The sequence below is a fragment of the Dipodomys ordii genome, unplaced genomic scaffold (genome assembly GCF_000151885.1).
Source record: "Dipodomys ordii isolate 6190 unplaced genomic scaffold, Dord_2.0 Scaffold152, whole genome shotgun sequence".
Taxonomy (NCBI): domain Eukaryota; kingdom Metazoa; phylum Chordata; class Mammalia; order Rodentia; family Heteromyidae; genus Dipodomys; species Dipodomys ordii.
This window is the reverse complement of record NW_012267368.1, coordinates 2647384-2660178: the sequence shown is the minus strand read 5'-3', so window position 1 is coordinate 2660178 and position 12795 is coordinate 2647384. Positions and strand designations below refer to the sequence as shown.

At 47.4% G+C, this 12795-nt stretch overlaps 1 protein-coding gene across 3 annotated transcripts in view; it reads left to right on the top strand.

Annotated features, from left to right (window-relative positions):
- Snap91 (synaptosomal-associated protein, 91kDa) overlaps positions 1-12795 on the top strand; it is a 113254-nt gene that overhangs the window by 85810 nt on the left and 14649 nt on the right. The window contains exons 16-21 of one of the 3 annotated variants that reach the window (XM_013032286.1): positions 4652-4759; positions 5405-5659; positions 6131-6217; positions 6363-6434; positions 6778-6861; positions 8208-8291. The exons of the other annotated variants lie outside the window; for them this stretch is intronic. Of the exons in view, the coding sequence (XP_012887740.1) occupies positions 4652-4759; positions 5405-5659; positions 6131-6217; positions 6363-6434; positions 6778-6861; positions 8208-8291 (690 nt within the window). The remainder of the gene's footprint in view (positions 1-4651; positions 4760-5404; positions 5660-6130; positions 6218-6362; positions 6435-6777; positions 6862-8207; positions 8292-12795) is intronic. 3 annotated transcript variants of the gene reach the window in all.

Sequence of the window (12795 nt, the reverse complement as noted above, 5' to 3'; positions counted from 1 at the left end):
AGGCTGGGGAAGGTGTGGCGCTGGGTACGTCTGCAGGGCTCAGCACAACGTTTATCTCCATACACACAGAGTTCAGCCTCCAGCAGCTTCACGTTCTAGAGTCTGTTTTGTAGTTTTCCATGATTTCCCCTAATTTATTAGAAATCATTTTGAGATTTTCCTTTAAACAGAAACCTACCCTTAAATCATTTGGACCCTCTTGCGTGGCCATTTTGAGAAATATTTTTTTCTCCCTAATATGGGCAAGTGGCTGACCCCGGCTGCATGCTAGCTGCATAACTTTAGAAGTTGTGTGGATTCGTTTAGGAAGAAGTGTGATGAATTTCAATTTCATGGAAATGGTTGTTTCATTTGAATATGAAATATTAAAACCTTGACTTTTTCTAAGTCATTACTGTAGCAGAACTGTAAATTTGGGAAATTGAAAAGACCCATTTTTTTAACATTTTTTAACATTCAGATTTATATTCACATACATTTTCCAGTCATTTCAATGGAAATGGCTTATTGAAGGCATTAAAAACTCCTTCACATGACTGTAATCCTAGCTCCTGAGGATCTGAGATCTAAGAATTGTGGTTCAAAGCTAGTTAGGGGAGGAAAGTCCATGAGACTCTAATCTCCAATGAACCACCAGAAAACCAGAAGTGGCGCTGTGGCTCAAAGTGGTAGAGCAATAGCTTTGAGCAAAAAGAGCTCAGGGACAGCGCCCAGGCCCTGAGTTCAAGCCCCACAACTGACATAAAAAACACATTTTAAGGACTTCTCAAATATATCACACTAATATCGCTGCTTCATTTTTTAGACAAACTCCAAACATGGAAACCTACTTTGTGGAGCCATGCAGAACAGGGTTGTAAGACAGTGATGGACTTTAAAATTTAAAATAGCTGGGGACCAGTGCCTCACACCTGCAATCCTCACTCCTCAGGGAGCTGAGAGCTAAGAATTGGGTTCAAAACCAGCCCAGGCAGGAAAGTCCATGACTTATGCCCAGTAAACTACCAACCAAAGTGGAGGAGCTATGGCTCAAGTGGTAGAGCTCCAGCCTTTAGCAAAAGAAGCTTAGAGACAGCACCCAGGTCAAGTTCAAGTCCCAGTACACACATACACTCTCTCCCTCTCCCTCTCCCTCTCCCTCTCTCTCTCTTTCCCTCTCCCCCCTCTCTCTGTCTCTGTCTCTCTGTCCTCTCTCTCTCTCTCTCTCTCTCTCTCTCTCACACACACACACACACACACAGAGTAAAGCTTGCAGACAATATTAAAATAAAGAAAATCCTTAAAGCTATCTGGGTGACCGGTGGTCAGCTAGGTCTCAATGAGCAGGACATTGGTGGAATGGCCGGCCTTGAAACAAAGCAGTTCACAGGCCTGACTGCGTTCCTGCCTGGTAGTGAACAAATGAAGTGAATCCACCTTTGCTAAAAGCCACTTACAGGGAGATTTCCTGCAAGAGCTTTGTCACCTGTAGGTCAGCAGGTCCTCCTCACTCTGTGTCTGTGCCCCAAAGTAATTAGGGAACTGTTGGTGAGAGGCTGATTCACTCCTTCCCCCACGCAGAGAGACTTGGGTATCTGGGGACAGGAAAAGTTGACCCTCCCACCTTTAAGCAAGAGGTGAGAGTTAGTGCATAATGTTTTGGGGGGCACCAGTACTGAGTCTTGAACGTAGAACCTGGACACTGTCCCTCTGCTTTTATTTTTCTCAAGGCTGGTGCTCTGCCACAGGAGCCACACCTCCACTTCCTGCCTTTTGCTGGTTAATTGAATATAACAGTCTGTCAGATTTGTCCACCTGGGCTGACTTCACCCTCAGTGTGCAGATCTCAACCTGTTGAGTAGCTAGGATTACAGGCATACGCCACCATCACCCATAAAATTAAAAATGTTTAGTTTTAGTTTTTTTTCTTTGCTCAAGGTTGATGTTCTACCAGTAGAACCACAGCTCCACTTTTGGTTTGGGGGGGGGTGCTTAATTGGAGATAAGAATCTCATAGACTTTCCTGCTTGGGCTGGATTCTAACCACAATCCTCAGATCTCAGCCTCCAGAGTAATTAGGATCACAGGCGTGAGCCATTGGCATCCAACTAAAATGTTTAGTCTTCAGTAGCAGACGCAGCATTGAAAAAGATGTGTGGTTGATGGGGGGAAAGAAACCTAAGGGCCTCACTGTAAATACGGGTTTCAACCAACTTACACAGGAGGAAGCAGCCACCTGGAGAGAGAAGTTAGCCATGCGTCCCCAGACCCCAGGCCTGGTCCATTCATTACCCTAGACAGAGGAAGTGGTAGACTATAGAGTTGAACATGGTTCTAATGGTATAGTGTAGCTCAGACAGGCAGCTGAGGACCAAATCCTGTTATTGTTACAAACTACACATGGTGTTTGGAAATAAGAATGGCTACATCAAGGCAGTTGATAGATAGTTTATAGTATCCCACTTGTCATTTTTGTGATGAGAACACATTAATGATCTTTAAACTTTGCTTCTATCCTCTTCATAATAGAGATAATGATAGGATTGCTGTAGGAATGAAATTTAATGATATGCGAAACCTCGACCGCCATTGCTGTTCTGCTCTCCCCGCCATGACTGGCCTCAGTTCCCGACTGTGTGAGGACAGCGAGGCCCCGCCCACCCCAGCCTGAGGCCTGCTCCTCAGAGCTGCTCCCGCCCTGCACAAAGTTGTATCTGGAGAAGCATGCTTCCCCCCACCACCATGTCCTTTGTATTCTCCTGTATTATTTATTTGCCTTCTCCCCTCACCTCTGGAGCAGCAAATATCCTCTTCATATAGCCGAGTAGCAACCAGATCCAATTAACCTTAAGCTATCAGTGACTGAGGTTCTATTTGTGGTTTTCTAAAGGCCCTTCTAACTCTGGAGATTCTCTCATTCAAGGTGGTTTTTAAAAATTATTCCACAAGACACTAGGTGCAGACTGTTGCTAGTGTGTGTTTATACCTCTGTCAGTCTAGAACCCCTGTCAGTTTGACTTGAACAGAAAAGCAAGTGTCTTCACTGTGGGACTTCCTCAGGTCTCACGTGCTAAATAAACCTCCCAGAAAAGGGACATATCTGTACTGTTTCCAAAGCACATTTCACAAATGCTTTTCAACTCCTGAGGATGAGTGTTGTAGAACACATCAGTAGATACAGTAAACACAGGAGGTGCGGGTTCTAGGTGGGTACTGTGGACACAACAGGTGCAGGTTCTAGGTGGGTACTATGGACACGGCAGGTGCAGGTTCTAGGTGGACCTGGTCCTGCTCCCTCAGGGTTTCTGCTTTTAAGCCTGCCATGCTTATGGTAGCCTTGGAGCTTCTGTACTTTCAAAATAATATAATTTCTAGGACATCTCATATGATTTTTCTAATAGAGATGCTTTGAGAAAGTCACACACATACACACATATACACACCAGCTTTTATAAAGTGAACACACAGGACTAGAGATGTAAGTGGTAATTACTTACCTTTTGCATGCACAAGACTCAAGGCTCCTTCCCCACTACTTCAAAAATAGGTAGGTAGGTAGGTAGACAGACAGACAGACAGACAGGTAGGCACCAGTAGATCACACTTGTACTCTTAGTGACTCAAGAGGCTGAGATCTGAGCACTGATGTTTGAAGCCAGCCCATACAGAAAAGTTCATGAGACAGGCTGGAATTGGAGTTGTGGCTCAGGTGGTAGTTTTCAGCCTTGAGTAAAGAAGCTAAGGGGTACACTCAGACCCTGAGTTCTAGCCTGGGCACTGGCACCAAAAACAACAGAGGGGGGGAATGTGTGTATTTATATACTGGACCTGTCAGTGTGTTAATGGACTTTTCATAACCACAATAACAATAATATATTATTATATGATTATTATAGACATCTAGTATTTAAACATGAAATTATGTTTTTGCCTGCTGAAAACAGATCATTTTCCAACTAACAGGAAAATAGAATAGTAGTTAAAAGAATAAATGTAAGTACCAATAAGCATCCTGCCCTAACTTACCTATTTCTTTACAAATGGATCCTGGGCTTGGTGAGTTAAGATTTTTCCCCAGGCGCTTTTAACATCATAAAAACGGAACATGTATAAACGCTAAGCCTTTCAGGTCGCCAGGAGAGTGTGTCTCAGACCACCAGAATTTTAAACTGATCATTGATGCGCCCCTCTGTTTGCCTTGAACCTCTGTTTACCATCATGTGCCCGGAAGAAGGCATTGGTGTTGGCGGGGAGGGGGGGGGGGGGTTGGGTGGTGAGGCCTGGCCAGACCTCAGAATCCCGCCGTGCACCCACGTGGCTTGCACATCGGAGTCCCGATGTCTCAAAGTACACAACCAAGTCGTCTTGTGTTTTACTTTGTCGGTTTCTAGCGGTCCATGAAACACGCTTCCAAGGGCCCTTATACAATGAGAATTGGGGTTCGCGCGGTGTGGACAGGGCCATGCGTGCACGCGCGCGCCAACCCATGCCAGGGTGCACCCAGCACCGTGCATGCATGTGCACGCGTGCAAGGGCCACCAAAGACGCCTTTGGAAACACCCAGCATTCATGTATAAGGGAGCCCTCTTCACGGTGTTAACTCGATTCTTTCACTCTATTTTCTTCTCTTTGTATTCCTCGCATTTCTGTTGTTTGCACAACCGCACCCAAGATGCGTTTGCCGCTTCTCCGGGGGAGGCCCCCGCCGTGCCCGAGGGCGCCCCCGCGCCCGCCGCGCCCGCCCCGGTGGCCGCCGCCCGCGATGCTTGCTCAGGAAATGGTGGGTCCCCGCGATGCCCCAGGGAGCCCTGGGTGATTTGGAGGTTCTGTTTTTATGCCCCCACCCCACCCCCGTTCTGTGTCCTTCGGGGTAGAAATCACCCTTCATGCCAGCCCGGCCGGGAACGGCCGCCCCCCCCCCTCGACGTCCGGGCAGCCGGAACCCGCACGCCTCGCCGAATTGACACCTCCCCAAGGTGGCTGACAATTCGTGCGGGCGCGAGCATGCGCACTGGACACTCCCGCCCTGCACCAGGCGGAGTCTCTTGGCAGGAGCAGAGCAGATCCCTTCGGATCTGTGTTCGCGAACTTTCCAAGCTGCGGGGTTTGGCCAGGCGGATGCGGGGGGGGGGGGAGGAGGGGGCGAGGATGGAAGCAGGCTCACCCGACCGCGGGGGCCATGCGCACCGCGCAGCTCGTGTTCCCGACTCCCGTGGAGCCAACATTTCCTCTATTAAAAAATAATTTTTTTCTTTTCTTTAAAAAAAGCCCCTACCGCTGCCCCTGCTGATGAGGATAGGAGCTCAGTCCAGGCAGCCCAGCCCCGTTAGCGTGCCAGTGCGCGTGCGCCCCGCCGCGGGCACGCCGCCGTGTGTGTGCCCGTAGTCCCCCCGCTCACGCGTGTCTCCCCCTTCCTTCCCCAAAGACCCCTTCGCCCCATCCGAGGGGAGCGCGGACGCTGCGCCCGAGCTGGACCTCTTTGCCATGAAGCCACCCGAGACCAGCGCTCCTGTAGTCACTCCCACAGCTAGCGCCGCACCCCCTGTTCCCGCCACCGCGCCTTCTCCTGCTCCTGCTGCCGCGGCCGCCGCCACGGCCACCACCGCCACCGCAGCCCCGGCCCCAGCCCCGGCTGCCCCGGCAGCCCAGGCCGCCGCTCCCGCTCTAGATATCTTTGGGGGTAATTCTGTTGCTCTTCTTGTTGCTGTTGTTGTTGCCAAACGCTCTGTGTCTTGTGGATTGAACCCAGGCCCTTGGGATGCACACGCATGCAATGCAACTCGGCTGCGTGCATGCATGCATGCACGCCTGCACGCATCTCAGCTGCATGCACGTACACGTGCAGCTCAGCCGCATGCACGCACGCCTGTGTGCATGCAACTCAGCCGCATGCACACGTACGCATGCACGCACGCAAGCAACTCAGCCGCATGCTTGCGCACACACTGGCACGCAACTCAGCTGCATGCATGCATGCACTCACGCACCGAAAGGGGACAGGGCTTCCGCTCAGCACTCCACCCGCAGCATGCCCCGCACAGCGCACAGTGCGAGGTGACGCGGCACAGGCTGTGTGCCCCACGCCCTGCTGCGTGGAGGCCCAGCCCGGGCTGTGCGCCCTGCTGAGCGGACCCGTGTCTCTCGGTCATAGATCTCTTTGAGGCGGCTCCAGAAGTGGCGGCGGCCCCAGCGCCTACTAAGCCGGAGGCTGCGCCCAGCATAGACCTGTTCGGGACAGGTAAACGCCCAGTTTCTCCTTCCGTGTCATCTCCGCTCCTGCGTGCTCGTAGACGCCCCGAACTAACCGATACCTGTGTTAGATCTCTGCCCAATTCCAGCCTTCCGCTAACTTGTGCTTGGTTTTGGCTTGTCCCTCTGGGAAGATGGCTTCTCCTCTCCACCGCACGGGGCCTCTCCGGTGCCGGACAGCGCGCTCACAGCCGACCTCCTCTCGGGTGAGTGCTCGTGCCAGGGCTCGCCTTCAGGGCTGGGGTGGGGGGTGGGGCTCGCGCATGTGCCCCAAGGGGCTGCAGGTGTGGCCCGCTTTTCCCTCCGCCCATGGCCGACAGGTGAGGGTTCACGTTGCAAATCCAAGGCTGGTAGAAAAAAAGAAAACCTTTCCACGGGAAACCTCGGGACCCCGAACCCCAGGCCGGGCATAGGTTGTAAAACCCCTGGCTCTATCCCAGCTGTGGAGCCGGCCTGGGGGCCCTGCACGCCCCACACGTGCGCCCCGCAGCCCGGCCCACGCTGCCCCTCCCGCGTGACGCGCGCTCTCGTGTTCTGTGCTCACTGCAGTGGATGCGTTTGCCGCGCCTGCCCCGGCAGCCGCTGCTTCTCCGGCAAAGGTGGAGCCTGCGGGCGTAATAGACCTGTTCGGGGGTGCGTATCTCTCCTCCCACCCTGACCACCACTCGCTTGGTTTTATTTTCTGTTTTGCACCATCAGCTCTTGTTCCTCTGTTTCGTTACGTTTCATCCTTTTTCTCCAAACCACGTGGCATCATTTCTGTCTCTTCCATGCAGCATTATGTGTTTCCATTTCTTTTGCCATCATCTCCAACCTCATCATTGTATCTCCATTTTCACTGCATGACCCGCCGCCCACCATTCCTCCCAACCCTCGTTAACACCAGGGTTGTCTTCTCTGCCCCTCTCCCTTGGTGATCCCGGTCTTCCGGACCCGGCACCGTTCCGGAGCTCTTTACAATAGAAAGGTGGAGGAGACCATTCAGACTTGGACACACATCCCCCAGTCAAAACCAAAGGCGTAAAAGCAAGATGGCACGCGTGTGTGCCACCGTGGGTTTACATCACGCTTAGTGTGTTAGAAATCCTCCAGAGAGTTTGAAGATGATTTTTCTGGGTAGAATGTATCCTTTTCTTCCTTTTAACGACATCTGAAAGCAGGAACACGTAGAGAATTCTGCAACCACCTTTCTGGGTGATCCAGCTAAAGTCTTCTGTTGGCAGTAGACTTCTAGAGACAAAGTCTGGGCCATGTCCCCGATGCCCGGGGGGCCCTTGGAGGCTAGTGAGCCCTCCTGAGCCACGGGAATGTGGTTGAGCTCCCGCTGGACATCAGCACATCCATGACCCATGCCTGCCCCTGGCCCTGGCAGGTGCCGTTGAATGCAAAGAGCTCACCAGGTCAGGACTTGGAAGTCTCATGCCCCAGTCACTGACACTTAAAAAGTACAGAGTTGTTGCTGCTGCTTGAACTACATTCAAATTTTCCAAAGTTGGATAGTCTTCTAGGTGGGAAACTTCTGGGTTTTTTTACCTTTGGTAAAAAATAAATTAATGACAATTTAAACCTCAGTCCTGTTTTGGTAAGTGACGAGATTTGATTCAAAAGATTCATTCTTTTCTTTTTTAAAGTGTCTTAATATCACAAAGGTTGGGGGGGTTGTCCTGATTCCTAAATGTTTTAGAAGGCTTTTGAGAAAAGGAAATGTTTAGAGATGATGTTAGTAGCACACATAGCTGTCTTCCCAGCACTCAAAATGCCGCTTAGATAGGACGGTCAGAAATTTGAGGCCAGCCTGGGATACCCTGCAAGACCCCCCTCCTCCAAGTATGAACTAGAAGTGTTTAGAGCATCATTTCATTCATCCATCACAGGATGTCCTGTCTCTGCGTGTCTGTGCCTCACACTTGAGTTGCCTATGGTACTTACTGTTGACGTTCTCTTGCTTTTTTTTTGCTGCATAATGGATAAACGGATAGATGCTTTTGGAACTAGTGCATCTGAGTCCCAACCTACTCCTCAGGCAGCTTCTAGTTCTTCAGCCTCGGCCGACCTACTAGCCGGTAACTCATTTAATTAATGTAGCATTTGGAAGAAGTTAAGTTCAGATGTATCTTTATAAGTAACAGATACTACGTAAGTTGAAAAGTACATTTTTCTTTCACATTCAAGACATGAACTTGAAAACCATGGCATTCTATATGGGAAGGTTGATTATTTCCCAGGATTTTATGGAAGCAGTCTTAAAGTCACAATTAATTGTATACAATGGTGGCTCCTTGGATTGTCCAACCTGCCTTATTTTCATTTAGCACTTGTCTTTTTGTTTCCTGAAAAGATAATGGTCTTGTGTGGCAGTTTTCACCTTATACTGACTAGGCTCATTTATCTTGGATTTGTGGGAAATGTACCATGATGTTTAACAAATGGTGTTGTGATATACAAATCATCCTAGGAAAAACTTATTAGAGATCTCTACCATTGACTTAAAGCTCTTCCTACATAAATCATTGTTTTAACAAGCTGATCATTTTTCTATCTGAAATACATAGCTGATGCTAGCTGAACAGAGACATGGTGTGGGGTAGATTGGTACAGTCTATCTAGGGTCCTTGCTTATTGTTAGCATAGAGTAGACAGAATAAGAGAGAACTATTGGGACCAGGCGCTGATGGGTCACACCTGTAGTCCTAGCTACTCAGGAGGCTGAGATCTGAGGTTTGTGGTTCAAAGCCAGTCTAAGCAGACAAATCTAAAGAGACTCTATCTCTAATCACTAAAAAGCCAGATGTGGAGCTGAGGCTCTAGAGCACCAGCATTAAGTGAAAAACCTAAGGAACAACTCTCAGGCCCCTAGTAACTGACACACACAAAAGAGAGAGAAAACAGTATAAGTACTCAAGGACAGGAAGAACTTTGGGGCAGGAGAGCATTGCATCATGGGAATCAGACCTCAAAATGATGGAATGTGCCAAGTACAGGACCAGATGATCAGGGAAACTCAGTAGGTTTCCACATGGCACAGCAGGGATGCTACCCAGGCGCAGACTCTGAGACGCAGCTTCCATCCGGCTAGCCCCTTCAGGGGATGCACTTTGGCCCTGGGCTGGCCAGGAGCCATAAGGATCATCAAGGATCATCGCAACATAGTGCAGCTGCCACATGGGAATCTGCCACATCTCTCGTGTGGCTCTCTGTAAGAGTAAGTGACTAGCTCCCATCTCAAGGGTCGGACTCATGGTTCTAAGTAGTATCATAAACAATACTGACCCCCAGTATTTCAGGCCAAAGCGTTGGTGTTCAGCTTTGTAGTAATGGCAGGTACTAAGGCACCCTTGTCAACCTCCAGGGTTGTAGGAAGTTTCTTTGAGTTCTCATCTTTCCTCAAGAAGCTGGAGGTATGGTCTGGGAAGGAGGCTCAGTGGTAGAGCGCTTGCCTTGCATGCCTGAGGCCCTGGGTTCGATTCCTCAGCACCACATAAGCAAAAAAAAAAAAAAGAAGCTGGAGGTAGTCGGCTGCTAATCTCTCCTCCCATCAGTAATTTGATCTGGTTATTTAATTCTTTCTCAAGTACAATAGTGGTTTCTTGGTGTCTTTCCTGTGCTCTCCAGACACCGTGATCACACTTAGCAGTGTCTTGGACATATCCTCTCATTCGGTGTCTGCCAGCGGCATTTTTTTGAGCTGTGAAGAGTCCTGCCTGCTGTTGGGTTCTTGGGAAGCTGAAACATGATGAGAGACAGTGGACCAAACCTTTCACTTGAGAGAAAAAAAAAAGTTCTCAATCTTGCTGGTTATTTTCCTGGCCTAGATCCTCTTCACAGCCCTTCAAATTGGCCACAGCTCCTTCTGAACTTGTATTTGTAACTCACCCATCCAAGGTCCAGTAATGAGATTTCATCTGACCCTAGAAATAACGTAGTTTCAAATAGCTATTTGAAATGACGTATGGGCTTTAGTAAAAAACTTCTTGCTTTGAAGTTATATAAGCTTGAAATGGCACCTGAAATCAAATGTTCTGGCTTCTTGCAGAATTCTGAGAAGTCTGCCTTTCTCACCTGAATATCGTCTACCCTGCCCCAGATAGAAAAGCTCCTACCAGACAGGAGCCTGGCAGAGTGGCTAGGCTGTGATTGCCATGTGCAGGGCTGGCCAGCTACCCTGTTACCTCCCACGTGTTCAGACTGCTGTGCCCCTTTGCCCTCCAGGCCTAGAACTGAGCTACTGCTTCCAGAAGAGCCCACTGGGGCTCATCTAGTGTTTCCCACTAAGAAAGGGAAAACGGAGCATTCTCACCCGGCTCCAAGTCAGAGGTTAGTGACTCCATCAAGAGATTTGCTCCTAGGGACGAGATAGGATCTAAAAAACATCAGGAGCAACTAGGAAAGGGCTGTCCCATGCATCAGGTATCATGGGGAGCTTGGAAGAAGTCCCCTAAAAGAAAGTATATTATTCAATCAAAAATGGGATACCAAAAGAAAAAAGAAAGAAAATTGGTGATGAGAGTTCAGTTTCATTTATTCTGCACATTCTACTTCTTCCACTACAACTTCCATGGCTCTTTCAATGATGGGGAAATTGTATATTGTGTAAACTTTCTTATCTTCTTTTCTATGTAAGTAAAGTAATATTGAATGCAAATGAGTCTATGTGGGTTTTAATGCTTCCAACACAATTGAGTTAATTTACACAAATGGAAGCATATGATTTTATCTTTTTATCTTATGACCTAAGAAATTTTAAGTAACTTTTAATTTTGAAGTTTTTTTCCCCCTAAGGTTTAATCTTGGGACCAGATTGTGTTTTAGTTACAGAAAGGCATTTCTCATGCTTGTTTAAATATCAAAGCAACAGGAAATCATGTTCTTAGTTTTTTTTAAAAAAATCTTGAAATATCAATATAATTCTATCCTGTAAACTCAGGGATTCTAGCCAGTAGTGATTATATGAGTTTTTACATTACCCCAAGCATTTTCATTTGGTGCACATGTAAGTCTGCTTAAATAGAATCAGTTTTTTTTAAAAAGTGTAGATAGCAAGCCCACAAACATGATAGGGTTCAAATCAGGATCTGAGGGGAGGGGTGAAAGAGGGAGGGAGGGAAAAGAAAGGGGGGATGAGAGATAACAGAGTTTGTGTTTTATGGAGAATGTTCTAGTCTTACATTATTGGCTATGAGTAATAAAGCTATTTAATGAAGATGAAAGAGAACACACAATACCCAGATGATCATGAATGGTTCAGACTTTGCATTAAGAGCTTTATTGTAAGGGCTCTTTCCCTGTGTCACCTAAGATTAGTCCCCGGCTTGCTTTTTTGTTTTTGTTTGTTCTTCAGTGCTGAAGATCATTGAACCCAGGACCACAGCAAGCACTGTGCTGCTTGACTCTATCCTCAGCACTGTTACTTTTTTTTTTAAAGGAAATACATTTACATGAAAATAATAAGAGGAAAAATAAATAGCAGGCATAGTATTCTTTAGACATTTAAAAAGTAACTTAAAAACAGAAAAAATTTTATTAAAATTTTGTATGTAAGACAAAGACTAAGTAGTCCTTTTTTGTGTGTTGGTCCAGGGGCTTGAACTCAGGGACTGGAGCCTTCTGCTCAAGGTTGGCACTCTACCACTTGAGCCATAACTACATTTTCTGGCTTTGCTTTGTGTGTGTGTGATTAATTGAAGACAAGAGTCTCATAGACGTTTTTGCCCAGGCTGTCTTTGAACTGCAGTTCTCAGATCTCAGTCTCCTGAAGAGCTGGGATTACAGGCATGAACACCAGGGCACGGCTGAGAACATCTTTCCTTTAGTAAAGGTATTCACCATGCAAATCTACCTTTCAAATACTAAAATTGCCTAACATAACCTCTGTGAACTCTAGAAAGACTTTCATAATAACTCACAACTTTTCCAATCTGAAGTATTTTTCATATATAATCCTCAACCCACATCACTCTCAGCTCTCCTCTCAAGCTGAATATTCTTATACAACAATGCAGGGTAACATCTGCTGCTGTTTTTGTCCATTAACTGAGAGAAATGATTTGCTTCTAGTCCTCAAAGAATAAAGAATTTTAGGTCCAGTTAACTTTCAGTAGACTTTGTGATCTCCTTACCTTCAGTCCACAAGCACAAATTCAGTGTTTAGGCTGAATATTAGTAAATGGAAGCCATTGGCATTGTAAGAATCTGAAAGCCATGGGATATCAGTGGCAGATGATAGAGAAATGACTTGGTTAGCATGTTCTACCCCAGCTGCATGTGGAGCCTGCATTGGTTAGGTCCAGCCTGGAGACAGGCTGCCTCCCCAGGACTGCTTCTGAATTCCAAAAGCAGAGGTGAGCATGCCCATATTTGGAGATAACCCACCAGAGGGCCTGAGATACATATAGAAGATCGTCTTCTGTCACTCTAAGCTAAGGTGCCTACCTAGATACTTTCTAGGTGGCTCCTAGTGTATTTGTAGAAACATAAGATCCTCAAATATAATGAAAATAATTGCCTGACTTTTAACCCCAATGATGCTTTCTTTGCTTTTTGTACTTGGTCATAGTAACAATTGGATGC